This window comes from Setaria italica, chromosome VI (assembly GCF_000263155.2).
Source record: "Setaria italica strain Yugu1 chromosome VI, Setaria_italica_v2.0, whole genome shotgun sequence".
Taxonomy (NCBI): domain Eukaryota; kingdom Viridiplantae; phylum Streptophyta; class Magnoliopsida; order Poales; family Poaceae; genus Setaria; species Setaria italica.
Window position 1 is genome coordinate 871,037 of NC_028455.1, and position 22,468 is coordinate 893,504.

A 22,468-nucleotide genomic window follows, 5' to 3' on the forward strand; every position below is an offset into this window, starting at 1 on the left:
TTGATTACTCCATGTTCATTTCAGTGACAACACATGTACAACTAGGAGAGAATGCATTAGATGTGGTGATGGATCGGAGATGGTCAACAATCTCAAGCACACGTTTTCCCATGAGAACATATGCAACGAACGAACAATAATGCATGTGGGCATGCACTCTGTCATTTTGCTTTGCTGCTGTCGTTAGGTTCATAGTTGATACCGATAGCAACATCCTCTATCAAGGTGTCGGCCTCTCGTAGATTTCCACTGAAAAAGAGAGTGAAAGGGTCGTGTGCATCCACAGGTAAAAAACAAAAGAGGGGGACTAGTCAAAAGGGACTCTATGCACCATGAGGAGATATAGGCATTATTCGTTGAGAAAAGAATTAACCTTTATTCTCTATCTAGATAAAGAGAATGTTTTCACTGAGTATATTGCCGCTTGTATACATGTATGTGTGTGTATTATCTTCTCGTTACCTTATTCGTGTAAGGTCTTACGCATGTTGCATTAATTACATCTTACTTTTCCCGATCCGTCCCAAATTATAGTATAGTTTTTCTATACATATTAATATGCTCTATGTCTTGATATATATAGCAAAATCTATAAATATAAAATATACGTATAATTTGAAATGGATGGAGTATCTGACAAAAGCATCTTTTTTTTAGTGTGGTGGTGGCGTTGTAAGTGTTCGAATCCTGATACACACATTTTTAAATAGAAAAAATATTAATGCCCGTCCTTTTTAATGCAGAGAGACCAGATGTTACACTCATTATTAAAAGAAAAAAAATTACAAGCTTCATGACTTGGTCACGTCATATTTTTGGAACTAATTATAGCTTGCAAGCAAGCACCAGGTATTCATATGTATAACTGTATAAGCACCGACGGACGAAAGAGATAATTCCCCCATCTTTTTTTTGCAAAACGCTCTTGTGCCTTTGCTTGTGCTTGGAAACAACTCCTTGTGATTGCCTAAAAGGAACCACCACACACACAGAGCCACAGCACCATGAGAAGTGGATTAAGAAATGGAAGCAGACATGGTCAGGTCAGTTAACTTGTTGCTTTCGGAGGGAGACTTGATGCCAGTTATACGCTGCAGGGCTGCAGCTATCGTGTTAGGGAGACTCATTCCAAGCAGAGCTTTCTTTCTAGCTAGGAATGGACCAACTAAAAGGATGCCACCATGCCGACAAGGAAGCAGCGCCAAGACAGCCGCTCCAGGCCTGCAAGTTCACCAATCTACTTGAAATCTATTGTAACTTCATGGCAAAAAAATAATGGGAACCAAATTGTACATCAATGGATGATGGCATTTGTTTAGCCATGTCGATTGTGGTAGATTTCGGCCACACCAGGATTGCCATTTCAAGTTTGCTACTGCACATATATTGGCATATTGCAGCAAAATTTTTCATCGCTCCACATTTTTTTTCAACCTGTATGGAGGTTTTTTTTTCCTTTTTGAAAGACAAGTCCTATGGTATATGCAGTTACTCTCTGGTCGTTCCCTTCTCCCTCTCCGCGGGTCTCCCCCATCGTATATTCCTTCTTTGTTTGTCATGGCAAATGCCACGACACTCTAATGAATCCCACAAGTAGGTATTTGACACCAATACCGTACCACCACACTACAATTCATAACCACTGCAAAATCAATCTTTAGTTCCACCTAACGAATTTTGAGAAAATCACTGTATCCAACTGTTAATGGTTCCTTACGATCCATCCTCTTCTATGTAAGACCCTGAATCCCTTATGCTCTTTTGGTCTGGCTTCGCCCATGGGAGGATACAAAAGAGGAGGAATGTTGCACCATTCTTTTTTATATATACATAAAATAGTTGCACCATCTATTACCATAGCCACTCACAATATAGGAGGAGGATGAGGGAGGAAGGAAAAGAGCAAGAGGGTGGCAGATTTTTTAAAAAAATAAAAATAAAAAGGGCAAAGATTAATTTCCCAAGTTTTTTTTGGCGATTACATATCCTTTTGGCATGACTCAAAACTTAACATTCTATTCATGCTTGATTATCGCTCTGAAGTTGAATGGGTAGGAAATCAAGGTACACCCAATGGTTCTCAAAATAGGATTGCTCCGAGAAATTCTATAATTTAGCTCAAATTAAATAAAAATGCCTCTATGCTTGGGCAGTGGGCTATCAAAATATTTCAATTCTTGTAATGCACCGATGCAAATTTACCCCCTTTTTTTTGGAAAAACATTCCAACGACTTTAATTTCTGTGAACACGAATGCTTTGCAAGCCGAAAAGGGCCATTCTGGGTCGAAATTCAATCGGGCCCCACCTAATCCCGGACGATCGAGCACACCGAAGCCCACACCCCCTGTTTGCACGCACACGATACAGCCCATCTAGTCACGCACAATTGTTTCGAGCCTCAAAAACTTCAAAACAGGGACTTGAGGGTAGAACCAAACAATTCACAGACATTTGAGATTGAGATGGTGAGAAAATATTGACAATGTAGTGGTCCGACCACCACTGTGATGAGATCCTGCCTATTTACGAGCATTACAAAAAGAGAAGCACAGCAACAGCAACATTGTCTGAACTTGCATCCAAAAAGTTCTAGCAAAGCACCGAACCAAAACGTGCATCCCCGGCGCAGAGCCAAGCTGCCAACCACAAGACAATAAATTGCTTCAGAAAACATTGGCCGCAAATATTGAAAAATGCTGGTCTCTCCAAGACATGCTGGGGTTCAGATCATTCTTTGCAGGAACAGTAACTCACCAGTTATACTGTCAGCTTGAGATCTAAATTTTCATCAGTTCCTGAAAAAAAATAAGACAATTCCGTTTCACTTTCTGTTTCTGAGGTTTACAGCAATCAGCAGACAACTCAAGAATACTGCAACGTCTTGTTCCAGTATCAAGTGTACTCATTTTATTCAGAAGTTCAATTCAGTACAGCAGCTTTTACTCAAATGTGTCAATCACCAATCAGCCAATTATCTTGATTCAGCAGGAACAGGAAGCATAGAACCAGCAAACAGGACGTCTTGGTTGACAAAAAAGGTCAATGAATAGATAAAAAAGTACCTCTTCCTTCTGCTTCTGGATGGATTCTATCTTTTTCATGTAACCGTCTGTGACTTTCTGCAGAATGTGCACAAGAAAGTTAGCCCCCACTCAACCTACCGAATAAGCTTTCTAAGGGATGTCGATCCTCGACACATCATTGGGAATCTCAGTACAGCTACAGGAAGAAATGTTTGAAAAAGTATCCTCACTTGTAGATCAGCAGATAAATCTTTCACGTTATCTTCAGAAAGCTTCTTTTCCTACATAAACAGATGCAGTACATGAATTTCATCACAAAGCTACAATAGCCTGCATAGACTAGTGCCAACTGAGAATAGCGTACCTTCTGTAGTTTATCATAAGCTTTGATTGCATCTCTTCTTATGTTCCTTATAGCAACCTGCAAAAAGAACATTCGTAGATACCACATTCATTAGGATAAAAAATGACCTTTAATGGGTAGAAATAGTGAGGTAAAAGTGTCCAAGTAAGAAGATAAAAAGGGCAATATTTGTGGTGAAAACGCAGCAAGAAAGGTGAACAAATAAAACTTGGATAATACCTTGCCATCCTCAGCTAACTTAGCTACAGTTTTTGCTAATTCCTGCAGAAAAATCAAGAACGTCAGAAGGGTATCGAAGTGCCAAGAACTGTAGGATCAGAGGAAGACATACAATTTTTACTACCCTAATAACATGAACAAACACCAAAACCCATGCCAAACTATGGAATGAAGGCCGTTTCTGCAGGCTACCCAATTCTGGGCCAGGCCTAGTTGGTCCCTGAGACCTTTTCTATTTTCCAAGCATAGTCAGGGCTAAACTTAGGCCTGGGCCAGGCCAGACTAAATTCACATAGGACTGGTAAAATTTATCAGCAAAGGTGCTGGGGTGTGATCCCACAGAATTCATAGACAATTCAATATGGATAAAATATGTTTTAGCAGTAGATTTTGCAGACAAGAATCTAAGTGGACCTTTTTACAGGTCGTTGCAAAGTGTATTGTTTTGAGACACATCTTGGTGTCTCTTTCAAAAAAAAAGGAATGAACACAAGGACTTTACTTAAATTATCAAAAGAAAAATATTTATCTTTGTTAACCAGTTTTACATATTTACTTATGGTATTTGCACTTATTTCAACACACTATATAGTCTTGGGACATGGAATATATGGCAGCACTTGCAAATTCTAGTCTTTTGATGAATCCGTAGTTTGCATGTTCTACTGAATTTTATTTTGGTATGCACAGAGTACCATTCTAAATTTGCAGGAACATTTCCTGACAACATAGAAAGGTGACACATGTAATGCACAGATGAATTTCCAAACACAAACCTTTCTGCGATCAGATGTCAGTGGTGGGACAGTCACTCGTATCACTTCTCCATCATTGCTTGGTGTTACACCAAGATTTGCAGCAACTATTGTTTTCTCAATAAGCTTGAGGCTGCACAGCACATGGGTGTGAAAACATAGTATGAAAACTCAACATTGGCTCTGGGCTAGAAAGTTGGTTAGATAGCTTGCCTTGACTTGTCATATGGCTGAATAAGGAGAGAAGTTGCATCTGGAGTGCTTATCTGTGCAATACTCTTCAAGTTCACTGGAGTTCCATAGTACTCAACCTGTAAGAAACTCTTATTCAATCATTGCTTGCTAAAATCAGTTCAGGAATTTATGTTACAGTTACTGAGCTATGAGAACCACCATCTTGTACATTGTTCCAACCAAGCAGGAAATCAAACAAAATAGCTAAATGCACGCAAAAAGGAAAAGTCATGAAGATGTGTCCAACACATAGGAACATATTAGATCATGCAACAGTTGGTACTTCATAAGAGAAAAGGGGAACAAGGATGAGTTATCAAACCTCAATCCGGTCAAGCATTGCCGGGTTTGCACGCCCTGTCCTCACAGTGTTGAAGTTAGTTTGGACTGTTTCGATTGCCTTTTCCATCTTTTCTTTCTGAAGATACATAAGAGCAGCTAGTTAAAACTAGAGGAGCAAAACTTGACCATACAAAAGGGCATTTCCAATAGTGTATACAATTACTTACAGCCTGCTCTTCAATAACAGATTTTTCTGCTTCGATTTCTTCGATGGTGGCATGTGTCAAAACTGCTCTGATAACATGAGAATCACAAGCTAATGAAGACTAGTATGAAGGTCAATATTGGGTTAAATATTTATATCTGCAACCACTCGCCTCTTGTCCGAGTGTCGAAGAACAAGAGGCCCAGCCTGAAGTCCCGCAAAGTTTGCGGAGGAGTAAATGGAGACTAATTGCTTTGGGAGACAACCACAGCCTACAAAATAAGACACTGTTTGTCAACAGTTTGCCAAATTATTGATTTCAAGGGACACTGTAAACTGAGTATTTAGACTACATGAGAATCGAGTAGTGCAGTAGCATCCTCTATATAATGTAGACCATAACTCCGAACATTTTGGGGTAACTCCTATCAACAATAAATTTTATTGGCACCTTGTTTCATTGTTCGGTGGAAAAGCTTCCCGGGGTGTCAATTTTATGGCAGCATTGTCCCAAAAGCGACTTAGCAAGTATTGATTACTCCACAACATTACACCCAAAGCAGCGGGACTTGCATATCCTAAAAGCGAGTAGAAATTCTGATCCTGCACTGAGGAATGGCAGGCAAGCAAATAACCTAGGCCTGGTGTCTAGCCGTCTGGTGACACTGTGACAGTGACTGGTTCATTGCTGAAAACAATGTATAACACCACATCACTCTGCGTGCTCATGAAATGCTCGCGCGTGAGACTGCAATCCCGCGTAGCTTGCACACTGTTCCATCCCGCGCTTGAAACGGTTGCCCATTTTTAAACCGATTTCCCCCCCTTGCTCTCACTACAGCTAGATAGACGCTCAAATTTCGCGCAGCGCGGGGAGGCGGTCGGGCGAGGAGGAGGAGCAGACCTGGGCGCTGGGCGAGGCGGTGCGCGAGGGCGCGCAGCGGGGAGGAGACCGCCGCGGGGGAGACGGCGTGGAGCGCCATGCGCGCAGCTGGTGAGGGAGTGGGAAGGGAGGAGTGGTGGCCAAGCCGCCAAAGGAGGAGGAGGAAGAGGACGGCGTGTGGATAAGGTCATGTCATGGTCAAGAGGGCCCTTCTGGTGGGCTGCATTCCAGTCCGGCCCGTCTCATTCCCATCTCTCCTCCGTCGGACGATCCAGCCCATTAAGGCCCACATCCTCCCACGGTCCGGCCCACCAGCCGCCTAACCTCATCGCCATCATCTTCTTCCTCCTCGCAAAGCCGGAAGGCAAAGCCAAACCAATCGCGAAGCGAAGCCGCCACGAGAGGAGAGGGAGGAGCCGAGGAGGATGGGGCGGAAGCGGAAGGAGCTGCTGTCGTCGGCGCCGTGGCGGACGGGGGAGGCCGCGGAGGACGAGGAGGCGGCCAGGCTCAGCCGCGAGGGGAAGGTCAGCGTCACCAACAACCCCGGGGAGACGGCCACCATGAACGTGCCCCGCAGCAGGCGCCAGGACCTCGACCTCACCGTCGATGACTTCGACGAGGAGGAGATCGACCCCGAGCTGCGCTACTCCTTCCAGCGGAACAGCAGGGTATATTACCCTCCCCACCCGCCCCCTCGCTTCCAATCTTCTGTTTTTTTTTTCAATTTCCCTCGTTCCTTCTCGGTGTCTCGCTCATGTGCGCTGGGCTATGTGCTCTAGGTGTTCGACTAATTGTTACCTTGAATGCTTGATTAGGTTGCCCTTGTAATGGATTACTACCCTGCCCTAGGAACAATTGGCAACTTCAGGATTCTTAACGTGTGTTGCGCACAATTCTTCCATGTGTTTTCGAAAAGTTAATTGAATTGAATTGTATTAGCTCGAAAAGAACAGGATTATGCTGACCTTCACGGTGCTAACCATAAGAATGGCAGCAGCAGCAGCAACAACAACATAGCCTTTCAGTCCCATGCAGGTTGGGGTAGCCTAGAGTTGAAACCCAACGAGAGCCACAAATCAGGGTTCAGGCACATGAATAGCTGTTTTCCAAGCACTCCTATCTAGGGCTAAATCTTTGGGTATATTCTGCTAACCATAAGAATGGAAAAGAAAAAAAAATGCACCTGATTATCATTATCAAGAATAGCATTGCAATTTTGTAAACTGCAGTTTCTTAAGAAACTTGTACATGCTTGCATACCTCATAGGATTTGATGTCATGTCACAGATTCCACCTCTATACAAGTACTTTAATATTGTTGTTGTCAAGTTGGTGTTGCACTGAATTTATTGTCATAGTTAAAGCATGCAGTGTAGCTTTACTGCTATATTCAGTGCCAGCAATGGAGACAATGTCCAAATGAAAAGGTTGTGCCTGTCATGCTCCACTATAGCATGGTACCGTTGCAGTTAAACTAGACACTTATGCTGATTTTGCTCATCACAGTAACATCCAACCACCTTGCTACTTGCACCATCCTATCATCAGAACCCTGAAATAAGGCATATTGTTTATCCAAGCTCCACAAATTCAGTTTCTTTCTGGTCATGTCTGCTTTTACACACTAGTGCGCGGATGGAGCAAATACTATGAGCACTATCAGGACCTGAAAGTCATTAAACACAGCTTAGGCATCTCACACTGTGTGTGATGTCTAAGGTTTTGTAACCACTTTGTACAGTACATCGTGCCACTGCTTTCAGCTTTTCAAGATCTATGACATTGTCTTTCATTTTTTTTACTCAACTGTGCTAACAGCATGACCTTAGCCCAGTCTAATTATAAGCTCTCTGGAAGTGCATGCTTTATTTTATTTGGATATGGACATGGAACTAGGACAAATAGATAAGAAAAAATAACTGGATGATACCCCTTTTTTGAAGCATTTTACTTCTATATCGAGTAGATTATTATTCTATAGAAAATTTAGCTCTTGATTGGCATTCCATGCAATAAATGTTTGTTGTTTGTTGCTTTAATTATTAGACATTAAACTGGATGTTTTGCAGTTTTTGAAGAGAGTTTTTAGTGTGGACACACTTGTCAAGCCTCTTCCTCCTGTAATGGCATACAGTGTATCTCGTAATGTAAACTTTTTCTTCCGGATCTTCACGCAGTTCTGGGGTAAGCTATGTTGATCATATTGTGTGTTGGCAATCATTCTTCTGATCTTATTCAGCCTGTTTTTCTGGTTGTGTCATTGTAATAACTTAGTTGCCTTCTAGTTGCATTAATGTCTGCAAATTAAGAGCAAAGGGCTGATACCTTATTCTGCCTGCAAACAATAGCCTACATATCCACGGAGCTGAGAGCATCTTATAATGTCTGCACTGTGAAGAATCATAAACTCCATAGTACCCACATGCCATTTCTTTTTCCTAGTCTCTATTATCTAAATCATTGGAGTTGGTGGTGATGGTGTGCCTGCCATCACCACCACTCTGCCCCTATACTTATTCTTATTTACCCACATACACCCCTAAGTCTGATTATTAGGAATTTACTCACTATCGCCTCTATGGCACTATTTCACATAAACTATGCATCCACGTGTATTTTTATGATTTGTTGTGCCGTTACAACACACAGGCAATTTTGATAGTAAACAATAGCAATAGAATTGCACTAATTTCAAGCCAGTACTTCCTGTAGGTCTCATGGGTGATAAATGTTATTGATGTCCTTCTCCAAACCTGAGGGGGAAAAGGCATACTAAATAGCATAAATGCTTGCTCTGGATAGTTGTTGTTAAATCAATGGATCTAGCTAACTTGTGATGTTCCCTCAACTTGTCCTAGTTCAAATTAGACACCATCGATTTTTTCCCGTCTCACTGAACCCTGTGTTGGACATCTTGCAGATGAAGAAGGAATTGCCAATGCACAGAAGTCCCTTGGACTGGGGAGTGATGATGGTTCCCGCCGGATGCGCTGATTGTAGTCAAACCATGTTTCTGTTCTGAGCTCAGAACTCGGTTGTCCTAGACACTGGAGATCTGTTATATGTATGCTTCAAAAGACAGTGTGTGTGTGTGTGTGTGTGGTGTTTCTTAAGTTTGGATTGTAATTTTGTTTATTCTGGTTTTTCTTTCATGCATTTTCTGCTAGTAAAACTGGTGGCATCATATATTCAAGTTCCAGATCTTGTACTCACAGTCTGCTCCCCTTTCTGCTTGAACTCGAACAAAATTGAATGAAATGTGGCTCAGTTTCATATCTTCAATCAGATCTACCAATGCCATCCCGGCTACCATTCATGTCAATATCTGTGCTTTCACTCGCCATGCTTGTGAAAAGTGAAAAGGGGAGTGTTACCATGCTTACCTATGGACATTTGCTGGACAAGTTCCCGAGCTTCATTCCTTTCACCTAAAACAGAGGGAGAGGCGCATGAAACTCCAAAGGCCAATAGAACGAAGTATCTGCTCATGCCCATAGGCCATAAACTAAATCCAGTTAAGCAGTTTCGTTTACTAGTCAAAACGAACAAGAGCAAATCTTTTCCTTTATCTTTCTCTCAAAATATGTGCACATTTGTTGGACCAGGAAGACCCTCCTGTATTTGGAACCCATAAACTATATGCATCTTTAACATACATATAACTTTAGTAGCTAGGGATCATATCTACGAATCATGTCCAATTGTGGATGTTGCATATATAGGACGGCATTTTATTTGATTTGCCACCTTAGTGTACTAACCGACCCTGCAACTTAACAGGCTCTGCATTGGCTGCTTTTGGTGTTCCAAGATTCAGAGCCAAAGGGAGTGGTCCTGGACGCCTTGCCGCTCGCCGCCTTTGCATCCTGGAAAGCCCGGCCTGTCTTTATTTCTTTTCCAGCGGCAGCAATTCTCTTCCTGCAGTGGTACTTGTTGTCACTTCTTGTACCTCCTAATGCAGAGAGAATCGAAGTTCAGTGTACCATGGCAGACATGAGCAAGTGCTCGGTCACATTGCTCAGCATTCTGCCGCTAACATGATGGCAAGTTTTCTATTTGTCGAGTAACATTAGGCTAGGCATAGGCTAGGATAAGCTTACACTTCTGGTGTGCTTCTATCTACTGTGCTTGCGGCTCATCCGTCCATTCTTTGCCTTTGTTCAGCAAACATATAGAGCTGACAAGGTCAAGCAAGAACCTGCTATACAAGAATTAAATTGGTGTCGTATAGAGGATCAACATAGTTGCATTTTCAGTGCATTTCTGTAAGCCATGTCTATTGAAGTTCAAGGGAAAAAAAAGAGAGGAAAGAGGTCATATGTTGTGTTTACCAATGGATATGGATTTATTACGGAACAGCGACTTCTTGGGAGCGAAGAGGATTTTTGTGTATAAGCTAGCTCCAATGGTTGTTGAGCTCAGAGAGTGATAGTTACAAATGTGAGAATAAAAGGGGGAGAAAAGTGTCCAAGTTTTTTTGGTTGATATTGCTTCATAAGATGCTCCATTATGTTAGAGCCTTAAAACTATAAGAATCCTGGAGGAATTCGTTAAATGGATTAATTCAAAGATGAAGCACTAATGCGGCTGTTATGATTAACACATATGTATAATATATGATGCATCTAGCTTTTTTTCCCTAAGGTAGAATATATATAACAGCATTCTGTAGCCATGAAGCCATGAAATCTACTTTGAGGATATATGTAATAGATTTGCAGCCTGCTTTAATCTGATGATGTTACATAATATGATTGGTTGGAGTTCGCTCTTGATTCTCTGTGGCGGTTTCATGTAAAAGAAGACTGATGTTAATACCTGTCAGTGTGAAGAGGACCATGCCTGTGGACAGCCAATGTTATATTCCCTGACTGACTAATTTGTTGAAACAAAAAGACAGAGAGAATCCTTTACTAAATATAAAGGCAAAATATTTTATTTCAGGAGGTAGCTTTACAACTTTACAATCTCAGCCACCTCGCGTATTTGTGACAAAATGCACTTTACTTCAAGTTCAATATAATCCAAATATATTCCTCCAAACAATCTTGCTCTTGGTGACTCCAGTTATATATGCATTTGGAACCATATTAGATAAGCTTGTTTGATACTATGCATTTTAACATAAACATATTATTAAGTTTACCTTACAACAACCACCGAATAATGCCAAGCTATGGAGAAGAACAAGCTTGAACAATAACATATCCTTGGCTAGCTAGGACCATTGTAGATGTTTCGCTGCAGAAGGAACATGCTATGCTGATGGATAGAAAGCATTGAAAAACAGCGAGCATCCAAAAGGTCTCGAGTGTCACAGGCCAAACATGCAGGGAGATGACAACAATGTTTCTTTTAAGAATGTCCAATGAGCATTCACTCACTCCCCTTTTGGGTTGCTTTTCCTTCCATTAGGCAAAAGCCAATTGGAATCAGTTCATGCTTTATGCCCCAAAGCACTAGCTAGATAGCATCTATTACTATGAAGCATCCCACAAGGAGATGTCTCCACTTCTACAATGGCACCAGGTGGCACCCTCTCCAGGCAGCAGCATATTTTAGTGATGAATGTGGACTGACATCTGGATTTATGCAGGTTTCTTGTGATTTCTGTGTGCTTCTATAAGGTTTGGTGAATTTCAGGGACTCTCTAGTCTCTACACATCGGATCAATTAATCACTAATGCAAAGGACAAAATTAAACGCAGTCTTCGTCACACCTGAAGAAACTGAAAGCTGCAACTTATTCAGTGATACCTTTTTTTTTTTGTGATTCCTGATGACTCATCGTCATCTCCTCATCCCAGCTAAACACCTGTCGTTAATTTTAGAGTCAATTATATATTTTTCGATGATAAGTACAGATTGTACATTAGTATATCATTTAGAACCACTTTATGTTCACGTTTCAATGTATGTTTTTGAACTCACTCTTTAGTATCTACACACCAGATCAATTAACTACCGTTATAAATGGAAGATGAAGAGAAACCAGTCTTCTATGTACCTGAAACTGAAAGCTGCACCAAACTCAGAAGCACCTTTTGTGATATCTGATTCATCTTAAAGACTAAGTGCTTCTCAAGTTGGCTCATGGAAATCGAAACATTGAAACCCAGATTCATCCACATCCCCTTAAAACACCTAAATACAAGCAGAGATGCCTTTCTAGAAACACTTGTCATTTATCTTTTGCAAACGGCAGATTAGTATAACCCATATATATCTGCTTTATGTTCATGTCAGGATGTGTTTTAGACGAGGAAACATCGTTTTCATGAACAAGGCACTCTCTTTTCACATAATGCAGGGCTCCAAGTCCTCAAGAGAAAAGAAAAATATGCTGGCTTCCATTCCATGTATTGTTGAGCCCATCCTCTCCGGTTCTCCCCGAACGACTAGCAGTAGAGCCAATTTTCTGTGAGCCAGAGGAAAAATTCTGCAGAGACGATGGAGAGAGAGCACTAGCTGAGAAGGCAGGGGTTTTAAAATGAAAATGGCCAGGGAATCCTTTTGGGCACTGCAAATTGTTGGGTAGAGATGCCCCGTCCAACAAAAGAGAATGAAAGTAGGGGTTGTTGACGTGACAGCAAATTGCTGGGCATCCGGTTTTCGATGAACCCTAGCAAAGCTAGCCATCTTTCTAACAAGACATATAGTCGTAAAGCAATGGGGGAGGAGGAATTCGTAGCGCCATTAGCCACCAAAACCCTAGTGGCGCAACGTAAAAAGGCCAGTGGAATTCAGAGAAAGCCAGCCAGCTTCATTCTGTAGAGCTAGATCAAAATAAAACTGCCAAAGAGACGGGCGTAGCCAGGATTTGACCATAGGGGGAGCCAAGTAGTAGTGTTGCCTACCAAATCGTGGCTTCATGGCCCTCGAGTAGCAAATTAGAAATAACGGCACAGTGCCGATAGAACCTGTTGTGCTACTTCGGTGTTACGGACAGAAAGGCCTAAGGCTTGGTTGAGATGGGCTTATTGGTCTCAAAATTCAACACATTTCACTATGAAGCGTATGGGCTGCCGGTAGATTAGCTGTTTATAGGAGAGAAACAGGATCATTATTCTCCGAGCAAAGAGAATTCTCGGAGCAGCAGCAAGCTTGTTCAAAGAAAAATGCATCACTGTGCTTTATTTGACTGTATATATCAAAGAATTAGAGTTTAAGCCATGATCAACCAGTTTGGTTATCATCAAGAACCGGAAGCATGGATCGAGCCATACAAAATTCCACATCTATCCCAAACCAAAATTCCAGCAGGGGACCATCAGTACTTGATGGAGAGATCGTCGCCACGCATCTTGACTTCAACTATTCTCTCCGTCATGACAAGAGAGCAATTCTGCTATGAATCCACCACGCGTGCCAAAGAAACAGTAGCAGATCGTGGCCGTGCAACGCAAAAGATGCATGCCAGGCATGAGTGCACGCGCCAAAGAAAAAACCAAACGTTAAATGGAAACAGGTGTAAAGCAAGAGATGCGTATGTGCATCACCCCGACCGAACCCAAACGAAACTTATATTCTCCCATCACTCATTCCATGACTCCATCTCCATGACAGAAAGAGAGAGAGAGAGAGAGAGAGGCCAGGCCAGCAGTATATAAGATGCAGCGGTGGGCAGGCATGTGGTGAGCAAGAGGGAGGGAGGGGCAAGAGAGGGAAAGCGCAAAGGGACGGACCCTCGCAACATCGAAGCTAGTCCAAACTAGTGGGAGGTTGTGTGCAGGGAGGAAGACGACGACCAAGCTCGACGAAGCTGCTGCTTCTGCTGCTACGTACCCATTGATCAAGAGAATCCTAGCTCTCAATCCTCATCCATGGCGAGGGGCAAGGTCCAGCTGCGGCGCATCGAGAACCCGGTGCACCGGCAGGTGACCTTCTGCAAGCGCCGGGCCGGGCTGCTCAAGAAGGCCCGGGAGCTCTCCGTCCTCTGCGACGCCCACATCGGCATCATCATCTTCTCCGCGCACGGCAAGCTCTACGACCTCGCAACCACCGGGTAGGTCCAGCTGCATAGCTCTCCTCTGCAGCTGCCATGATCATCAGTGTGCTGATGAACTCACTCGACAGAACCATGGAGGAACTGATCGAGAGGTACAAGACGGCCAGTGGAGAAGCAGCCCTGCAGGGTGACGGCGGCGGCGACCACAGAATGGTTAGCGATAGCTCCCTCGGCTCTTAACTTGTTGGAATCGTATTCTGGTTCTTTGTCCCCACCCAATCTTTTGCTCCCAGAATAGCGAAATGTTAGCATCATATTCTATGCTTATTCATTCATACTTTGCTTGAACATTGCAACATTTTTCACTTTTACACACCGCTAGTGCTAGGTTTCACCTACATATCATGAGCTGCTATAGGATCTGGAACGCTGCAACTTTGTGATTGCTATAGGGTCTGTTATTAGACTGCCAGTGGCTGAATTTTCTTATGCATCATACCAGAATATGAACAGCTATAGAAGTACAGAGACAACGTTTGTTGTGCTCATGCCAACACATCTATAAAATTTGAGCACAATTTAATTTAAAACTACTTGCAAACACAAACCATCTTGTTCCTGTCTGTCGCTAAACTGCTAGATGCTGGGCAAGAGGCACCCTCTCTGCCTCTGTTGCAACCATACTCCAGGTTGCAACTCTCCCCTCTGCCCTCCCTGTGCCTGTTGCCTAAAAGCTTTGGCCATGTATGTGACCCAGGACCCAAAACAGGAAACCATGGTGCTGCAACAGGAAATCAATCTGCTCCAGAAGGGTCTGAGGTAATTATTCTCACAGCTTTACCTTACAGTTTGTAGAAAACAATCAAATCAGCTCCTGTTTCCAGCACACGCAAAGAAACTCGATAAACCTCTATGTTTGCTAACAAGTTTGAGCTGTGACATGGATTCGGTACATTCCATGTTTTTGTCTACGTGTAGCATCACTGAATTACCAAACCAAGCAAGCAACATAAAACATTTGTGTGAAGAGACAGAAACTTCAAAACCTAAGAAACTAACCCTTGCACTTCACACTAAACTGTTCAATAGAAAAACATGAACTACCATCTCAAAATAGGATTTCTTTAAAAAGAAAACAAAAGAGGAAACAACAGAGTTTGCTTACAGCATCACACTTCAATTCTGCCATTCATGCTGACAAACAAGGAACAATTCTGCAGGTACATATACGGGAACAGGGCAAATGAACACATGACTGTTGAAGAACTGAATGCCCTAGAGAGGTACTTGGAGATATGGATGTACAACATCCGCTCCGCAAAGGTAATTTACGAAAACTCCCAAATTTTCTTAAAGAAATATAGTTTCATACATTGCTGAAATCGTAGCTTGTCTAACAGATGCAGATAATGATTCAAGAGATCCAAGCACTGAAAAGCAAGGCATGTCAAACTCTTACTCATCAACTCTATAAACAACCAAATCAACATTCACAACTTACTAAAAGTATCTCTGTACATGCAGGAAGGCATGTTGAAAGCTGCTAACGAAGTTCTCCAGGAGAAGGTAGCGATTATCAGTTCACTCCGAGCTATAAACTTTAATCAATGATAAGCAGCTAATAGCATGTGATGTTGCATGCAGATAGTAGAACAGAGTGGTTTGCTCGACGTAGGCGTGATGGTAGCAGATCAGCAGAATGGGCATTTTAGTACAGTCCCACTGATAGAAGAGATCACTAACCCACTGACTATACTGAGTGGCTATTCTAATTGTAGGGGCTCAGAGATGGGCTATTCCTTCTAACGGTAATAACACCCTGAGGGGCTCGTTCTGTTGATTACTAGTGTGTAATACAATTAATAAGCTTGTGTAATGGTTTGTTCTGCTACTTTGGTGTAACTTCTAGTTATATAGGACATTGTCCCTCAGGAGTGCCCTGGTATTGTATTGTCATACATTGTGGTTCTTTGCTTCCCTAAAGAACTCTTGAGGAGCTCTGATGTTGTGTTACTTCACTTGATGGCGAATATATGTTTGTGTTTCATTCTCATCTTTGCATCTACTATCAGAGCATGTGATGTGCACAATTGGACAAAAATATGGACTGGACTTATGATCCCAGTTTACAGAGACTAAGGTGAGCAGAAGTAACATATAAAGAGAACCATAGGCATTAGAAACCAATACCAGGAAGTCAAACTATCAGGTACTATACCGAGTCATCAGCACATCTAAAAGCCATCAGCCCTATTGCTAGCTATACTGTAGCAGAAATGGAATGAATGTACTAAACTCAGGGTCAGTAAATGGGCCAAAATGCATAGTGAAAGATGGATCATCTTCCCAAGAAATACTGACAATAGACAATTTTACATGCAAAACGAATACACCAATGCTTGCAACATAAACGGGCAATTCTTATCATCAGGCAAGAATATGACATTCTAGTTTGCTTCCTAGCATTTGAATAACAATATGAATCATAATCATCCACTGGGCTAGAAGAAACTGCAACTTCAGAAACCGATGTCATAACTTCAGCCCTCGAGACCAGTTGTATACATACAGGAACACTAAATGGTTTTGAATGCAGCGTGCAGCCTTTTTTATTTATCCAAGATCAATTGTAACTACTAGCTGCAAAATATTCATTCAAGAAACCATGTCTTTGGAAAGATCAGGATAAACATCACTCATGATAGAGAGCAAGGTACATCGTCCAGTTGGTTCCACAACCAATACACACCTTATTGGAAAAAAACTAGGAAGCAAAAACTATGAATTCCACAGAAGAGGCATCACTGTTTTGTCAAGCTGGTATGCTCACATCAGCATCATTTAATGTGGTTCAGCTCTTCTGACCTGTTCGCAGAAGAAAAATAAATGAGGTTAGAACAAGTGCTGTAGGAGAAAGCCAGAAGCAAAAAGTGCAAGCAAACAGCCCATTGCAATCAAACTGCAATAAGGAATCTTCAATACTGTAGGAAAAAACCAAAATGGAAAAGTGCAAGCAGACAGCCTACTAAACTGCATAAAGCACAACCATGCTGAAACTAATATAGCTCCATCCTATACTTTCAAGTTTCGAGAGTTTTAACAGTTGCAATTTACTGCCGTGCCTTTATAAGGCTAAAACTAGAATTGCTAACCATAAAGTTCCACAAAAGCTAATACAAACCTGGAAAACTAGCATAATAAAATCATGCAGTTGATTGACTTCAATCACTTCTGAGTAATCTCGTGCTGAAACTTAAGCAACTGCATATACTTACTATTCTAAATTCACATGAAAGATGTATCATAAACATAATCAAGTCGCGACTCACGGCAATTATGTATGTATTGTACTGAGCACAAGACGTTACTTAGAACTAGGTCCTGAGCATATCTATCCAACAATTTGCAAAGTGCAAAGCATTCTTTGGCTTTTGAAAGTCCTGCTTTCTTACTGCCTCACAGAACTTGCATATACATCCCCCTCTGCAAATGTTTCTCTTGACCAGAAGACTGGTTCTGGTGCTCATGAGAATAGATAACTCAAGAATACATGGAAGCCAGCATTATTTAACTCCCAAAAACAATGTTAACTAGTCTAAATGCATCCTGACATAAACATAAAGAAGCAATATATGTTATATTAATATACAGTTTGCACAAAAAATTGAATGTAAAGTGTTCCTAGAAAGGCATCTTTGTTAGTATTTAGGTGGGTTAGCAAGATGTAAATGACCTATTGGCATATTGTTTGGGTGCCATGAGCTAGCTTGAGACTCCCTCTACGATTGATCAGATATTACCACTTCTCCAGTGGTACTTGTGAGTTAGGTGCTGCTTTCAGTCTCAGATACATAGAAAAGTGAGTTCCCTTCCAACCATTTACAGTAGTGGTAGTGGATCTGAGGTGTAAAGGCTAAAGAGTTGCTTCAGATGCATACATTATGACATGAACACAAAGCAGTTCTAAATATTATACTAACCTAAAATTTCGTAGGTCTCAGGAAAAGAATTAAGAAATTTCTCTAAAATGAGCAATAAGTGTTTCCAGAAAGCAATTGTTGTATTTAGTTGGGACAAGGAGAGGAATGGACACAACTTCATTCTATAAACTTTGCAGTCCTAATCCACCACTGCAGCTTTTACGCTAGAATTGCCATGTACATTTGTAATGACCTACAAAACAACAACAACAACATGGCCTTTCAATCCCAAGCAAGATGGGGTAACCTAGAGTTGAAACCCAACAAGAGCACATGAATAGAAGTTTTCCGAGCACTCCTATCCAAGGCTAAATCTTTGGGTATATTCCATCCCTTCAAATCTCCTTTTATTGCCTCTTCCCGTGTCAATTTTGGTCTTCCTCTGCCTCTCTTCACATTACTGTCACGCCTTAGGGTTCCACTACGCACCGGTACCTTCGGAGGCCTTCGTTGGACATGTCCAGACCATCTCAGCCGGTGTTCGATAAGCTTTTCTTCAATTGGTGCTACCCCTAACCTATCACGTATATCCTCATTCCGGACTCGATCCCTCTTCGTGTGACCACAAATCCAACGCAACATACGCATTTCCGCAACACTTATCTGCTGGACATGTCGTATTTTTGTATGCCAACATTCTGCACCATACAACATTGTAGGTCTAATCGCCGTCCTATAAAACTTGCCTTTTAGCTTCAATGGTACCCTCTCGTCATATAAAATTCCTGATGCTTGGCGCCACTTCATCCACCCCGCTTTGATTCTATGACTAGCATCCTCATCAATATCCCCATCTCGTTGTAGCATTGATCCCAAATATAGAAATGTATCCTTCCTAGGCACTACTTGGCTTTCCAAACTGACATCATGACTAGCTTAATACACAGTAGATCACGCAGTTGGTCAAGTACGATCCATTACTCGTGTTGAAGCTGACAGAACCACATCCAGTATTTCAACATCAAAATTCACTCGGATTCAGTAGGTCAAGTACAATCAACCAGATTATCAGGCTGAAACTAACACAACCAAATGTGGTACTTCATCATTGTAATTAGCTCGGGCAAAATACAGACCACAACCGCAAATTAGCACTCAACATAAGTAAACATGTGACGAACAGTGGATCATCATATGAAGCAAGGGGGGAGGGGACAAGACGGCGCAAGGAACAGACCTGAGACCTTGTCCTCCCACCAGTAGATGAACCTGAGGTTGGCCCCCTGCTTGTCCACCTTGTAGAGCTGGTACCAGTGCTCCGCCACCTCGGCTCCCAGCACGGCACCGGTGATCGCCCCGAACCCGGTCGCCAGCAAGACGCCTGCAGGCAATCACAATCAAATCGTCGATCAGCAGCAACAACGGAACAGAGATCACGATCGATCTGGAAACCCTGGCAGCCGCAGCCGCAGCCGCAAAAGCATCTATCCCCATCGTACCGTGCGGCGCCTTGGAGTACTTGAACGCCACGCCGCCGAGGTGGGCGGCGCCGACGAGGGCCCCGCCGAGCGCGAACTTCCTCGACTCCCGTAGGACCTTGAGCTGCAGTAACCGCATCGCATCGCATCTGTGGTCAGACGAGAAGCGAGAGGAAGAGGAGGAGGCACGGATGGAAAGTGGGGAAGCGGATAGGGGCGCCGACCTGGGGCCCGTAGACGGGGTCGGAGGCGATGAACTCCTCGACGTCGGCGTCGGACCACTTGGGGAGGGGCTCGGCGCGGCCGTAGACCTTCTTGAAGTAGTCGAGGAAGGCGAGGTTGCGCGCCCAGTGCTGCTTCACGCCCTCGAAGTGCTCCCCGATCCCCATCGCCGCCGCCGGTTCGCTGATCCCTTTGGATTCCTTTCGACGGCGAGGAGGTGGAGGTGGTGTGGGTGCCCTTGCTGCGGTTGGTCTGGTGGGATTCCGGCCGGGGAAGGAAGAAGAGGGTCAGATGATAAATGGGCTTTTCTGCTCCGGGCTCGAATGGACGGACCTACTACTATATGGGCTTTTGTTGGCGGCGATTGAAGCAAAGTGATGGGCCTCCATGTAGCAGCTTCCGTTCTAGCCCAATAAATGATCCTTCCCGCATGAAACCGTGCGATCGGCGTCCAAAACCAAACCAGGCACAAAAACAACTCGGAAAACGAGAAGCCCTCTCTCGATCTGTTGCTGTTTCCTTGAGTTTCACTTGCGTTAGATTGAATTTTCACTTTGGTGCTTGGATAGGGCGATAGGCAAAGATTGTTTCCTTAACCTAGCTGCTTTCAATTTTACCTTCTTTTTCTTTTTGAAGATTCCTTTTGTTTTATGCTCCCTCCGATTCTTTTTGAAGAAAACCATGCATGCTTGTGTGCATTGTAGGTGAATCGATTGCTCGAATGAATAGTAATTTGGGATGATGGAGAAAGTACAGTATTATTTTTCTGTCCCCAGTTCAGGTTACCATTTAGTATTCCCAACATTGAACTTTTATTCCCATGCTTTACTGTATACAGGACATCTGGTACCATATACATTCTCTACTGCCACTGCGTGATGATGCTCGTGCCGCTTGCCTATGATCTCGTGCCTTTCTACGTTCCTGAAGATGTCATCCCAACCTTACCTTGAATAGGGATGTGCTTCTCTCGAAAGAACACGCATACGGAGTGAATGTCAGCCAAATAATTGACAGTATTCTAAGAAACCACTCAGGCACTGGTGTGAAGGTATTGGAGCTTCAACTATATGACATCACCGATCACCGTCTCGACAGTTGGCTTCTAAGAACAACTGTCTTGCTTTGGAGCTGTTGGACCTTAGTAATTGCAGTAAGGTAATTTGCCTGAAGGTACCTTGTGTGCTGCAAAAGTTTAGCTGCCTGGAGGTTAATGGATGCTGGAGGCTCCAAATCTCTCCAGTTTACGCTTTGATGGAAATGTAAAGCTGTCACTTAGAGAAACATTGAAGATGAAGCGCTTACGCATGATCCGATCAAGAGCTGTCTGTTACGCTCGTGCCGATCTGTCATCCATTATGCCAAATCTTGAGTCTCATTTTTTTTCGTGAATACGCAGGAGAGCTGTGTATCTTTGTATTAAGAAGAAAAAAGGTTTGTACATTGCGGGCCTATCCGGGCGCACGCACACGGGTTTAGGCAGGTTTTAGCTTACATTACACCACCACAACGACAACACAAATGGCGCAGAAAGGCCGAAATCAAAAATGCTGATCTAAAACACTTGATGGTATCGGGCAGCCTATGGCAGCTAGGTGTTTTGCACCAGAGGCGCACCAAAGTTGCCCTTCCTGAATGATCTCCTGCAGCAGTTGTAAGGCATCCTTTGGTGGCGATCTTGCAAACACCCTTTCATTGCGTTCCTTTCATATTTTCCATGAAACAAGCATAAACGCTGAATCGAAGCCTTTCATTTGCTCGGAATGGACACCGCTTCTCTTGCTGAGCCACCAGTCTAGCAGTCCGACTGAATCTTGAGTCTCATATGCTCCAGTAATGAGGTATGCTATAAAAACAAAGGTGTTATATGCCTTGTGTATAATTGATCTGAAACATATGGCTGTATGTTGTGCAGGTGGTCGATACACCTATGTTGCCTACAAAATTTCTCTACCTCAAGCACCTGACCATAGTGTTGATTACATCATCAGGACCTGCCTTCTCCCCATCCTACGATTATCTTTCACCGGTTTCCTTCCTTGGATACTTTTATCTTGGAGGTAAGGCACTGTTCGTTCATTCCATCGTGCCAATTAAAGATATCCATCTGGTCACTGCATTGGATCCACTAGCTCAATTTCCTTTTTCATTCTCTTCAGGTAAGTGAGCAATGCGTGGAGCATGAATCGGTTTTTGGAGGTTCCTCAGATTTGAGGCAGATACCAGAACACCGCCGCTGCTGCCTCAGGAATGTAAAGACGACAGGGTTCAGCTCAGCCAAGAGCTTGCCTTCGGTGTCCTCTAGCACTTTGTGATTAGCAATAGCAAGTGATCTTCATCACCGAATAAAGAATCAATGAAAAGCACAGCAACACGTGGTTATACGGGCGCTAGCCATCCTAGTAGACTAACGAGGCCCAAGGGAAATGATTTCCCACAGAACGTTGAAGCTTGCCTTTCACTTGGAGGATGGAAACAAAAGTTCTAAGGAAAATGAAAACAAAGAAGCCCAAACATAAATGGGCCGTGCACATCTAGAGAGAGAGATTATGAGTTAGTGGGCCGAGACCACCACAAAGAAAGCAAGCAAGCTCCCAAAATTTGGTTTTTGTTTTGTTTTTGTAATTAAAATTTGACTTTCAATGAACATCAGATGTCCTGTTTGCGACCTTCTGGAATCCTTTCCTAGAAATTATGTGGTATCTTTGTATTTTCATGAATCAGAAGTTGCGTTTCATGCATCTTTCCCACAAGTTCCAGATAATTAGTAGTGAATTGGGTCAACGATAAAATCTTTAAAACTACACGGTAAGCCCTAGAAGCCATCTAGTATATCGTTCGCTGATGTTTTGAAGTTTCAGCCAAGATAAGTTGTCTAGGATTTCTGAAATTGTTTCAAATTTAAGGTCAAACGAAAACTGTGAGACGGTGGC

General features: G+C 42.8%; 4 protein-coding genes across 4 annotated transcripts; 2 read left to right on the forward strand and 2 right to left on the reverse strand.

Annotated features, from left to right (window-relative positions):
• Nucleotides 1–2,408: 2,408 nt before the first annotated feature.
• Nucleotides 2,409–6,137, reverse strand: LOC101777487 (ribosome-recycling factor, chloroplastic). Its single transcript, XM_004972427.3, has 12 exons — nucleotides 5,989–6,137; nucleotides 5,257–5,356; nucleotides 5,107–5,173; nucleotides 4,920–5,015; nucleotides 4,577–4,674; nucleotides 4,385–4,496; nucleotides 3,609–3,650; nucleotides 3,390–3,446; nucleotides 3,256–3,306; nucleotides 3,065–3,121; nucleotides 2,757–2,797; nucleotides 2,409–2,638 (listed from the first exon to the last, which is right to left on the reverse strand). Exons 1-11 carry the CDS (start codon nucleotides 6,065–6,067, stop codon nucleotides 2,780–2,782), a joined length of 777 nt encoding a protein of 258 aa, XP_004972484.1. The 5' UTR covers nucleotides 6,068–6,137; the 3' UTR covers nucleotides 2,409–2,638; nucleotides 2,757–2,779.
• A 182-nt stretch (nucleotides 6,138–6,319) lies between these two features.
• LOC101778438 lies at nucleotides 6,320–9,249 on the forward strand. Its single transcript, XM_004972428.3, has 3 exons — nucleotides 6,320–6,635; nucleotides 8,037–8,151; nucleotides 8,888–9,249. The coding sequence occupies exons 1-3, from the start codon at nucleotides 6,393–6,395 to the stop codon at nucleotides 8,959–8,961; spliced, it is 432 nt and encodes a 143-aa protein (XP_004972485.1). The 5' UTR covers nucleotides 6,320–6,392; the 3' UTR covers nucleotides 8,962–9,249.
• A 4,307-nt stretch (nucleotides 9,250–13,556) lies between these two features.
• Nucleotides 13,557–15,968, forward strand: LOC101778836 (MADS-box transcription factor 26). Its single transcript, XM_004972429.3, has 7 exons — nucleotides 13,557–13,972; nucleotides 14,044–14,128; nucleotides 14,673–14,734; nucleotides 15,136–15,238; nucleotides 15,316–15,357; nucleotides 15,440–15,481; nucleotides 15,560–15,968. Exons 1-7 carry the CDS (start codon nucleotides 13,791–13,793, stop codon nucleotides 15,719–15,721), a joined length of 678 nt encoding a protein of 225 aa, XP_004972486.1. The 5' UTR covers nucleotides 13,557–13,790; the 3' UTR covers nucleotides 15,722–15,968.
• Nucleotides 15,969–16,417: 449 nt separating this feature from the next.
• On the reverse strand, nucleotides 16,418–19,811 carry LOC101779244 (succinate dehydrogenase subunit 6, mitochondrial). Its single transcript, XM_004972431.3, has 4 exons — nucleotides 19,538–19,811; nucleotides 19,335–19,437; nucleotides 19,073–19,216; nucleotides 16,418–16,780 (listed from the first exon to the last, which is right to left on the reverse strand). Exons 1-4 carry the CDS (start codon nucleotides 19,700–19,702, stop codon nucleotides 16,767–16,769), a joined length of 426 nt encoding a protein of 141 aa, XP_004972488.1. The 5' UTR covers nucleotides 19,703–19,811; the 3' UTR covers nucleotides 16,418–16,766.
• Nucleotides 19,812–22,468: the final 2,657 nt, after the last annotated feature.

What these genes read in the sequence shown, in the direction of transcription:
- LOC101779244 (XM_004972431.3), bottom strand. Translation starts at nt 19,702, where the DNA reads ATGGGGATCGGGGAGCACTTCGAGGGCGTGAAGCAGCACTGGGCGCGC. An exon ending in ACCCCGTCTACGGGCCCCAG is followed by an intron (nt 19,438 to 19,537) that starts GTCGGCGCCCCT and finishes CGGTTACTGCAG; the next exon opens with CTCAAGGTCCTACGGGAGTC. An exon ending in GTACTCCAAGGCGCCGCACG is followed by an intron (nt 19,217 to 19,334) that starts GTACGATGGGGA and finishes GATTGCCTGCAG; the next exon opens with GCGTCTTGCTGGCGACCGGG.
- LOC101778836 (XM_004972429.3), top strand. Translation starts at nt 13,791, where the DNA reads ATGGCGAGGGGCAAGGTCCAGCTGCGGCGCATCGAGAACCCGGTGCAC. An exon ending in TACGACCTCGCAACCACCGG is followed by an intron (nt 13,973 to 14,043) that starts GTAGGTCCAGCT and finishes CTCACTCGACAG; the next exon opens with AACCATGGAGGAACTGATCG. An exon ending in ACGAAGTTCTCCAGGAGAAG is followed by an intron (nt 15,482 to 15,559) that starts GTAGCGATTATC and finishes TGTTGCATGCAG; the next exon opens with ATAGTAGAACAGAGTGGTTT.
- LOC101777487 (XM_004972427.3), bottom strand. Translation starts at nt 6,067, where the DNA reads ATGGCGCTCCACGCCGTCTCCCCCGCGGCGGTCTCCTCCCCGCTGCGC. An exon ending in CCGCCTCGCCCAGCGCCCAG is followed by an intron (nt 5,357 to 5,988) that starts GTCTGCTCCTCC and finishes CTTATTTTGTAG; the next exon opens with GCTGTGGTTGTCTCCCAAAG. An exon ending in ATTTATCTGCTGATCTACAA is followed by an intron (nt 3,122 to 3,255) that starts GTGAGGATACTT and finishes CACATTCTGCAG; the next exon opens with AAAGTCACAGACGGTTACAT.
- LOC101778438 (XM_004972428.3), top strand. Translation starts at nt 6,393, where the DNA reads ATGGGGCGGAAGCGGAAGGAGCTGCTGTCGTCGGCGCCGTGGCGGACG. An exon ending in CCTTCCAGCGGAACAGCAGG is followed by an intron (nt 6,636 to 8,036) that starts GTATATTACCCT and finishes GATGTTTTGCAG; the next exon opens with TTTTTGAAGAGAGTTTTTAG. An exon ending in GATCTTCACGCAGTTCTGGG is followed by an intron (nt 8,152 to 8,887) that starts GTAAGCTATGTT and finishes GACATCTTGCAG; the next exon opens with ATGAAGAAGGAATTGCCAAT.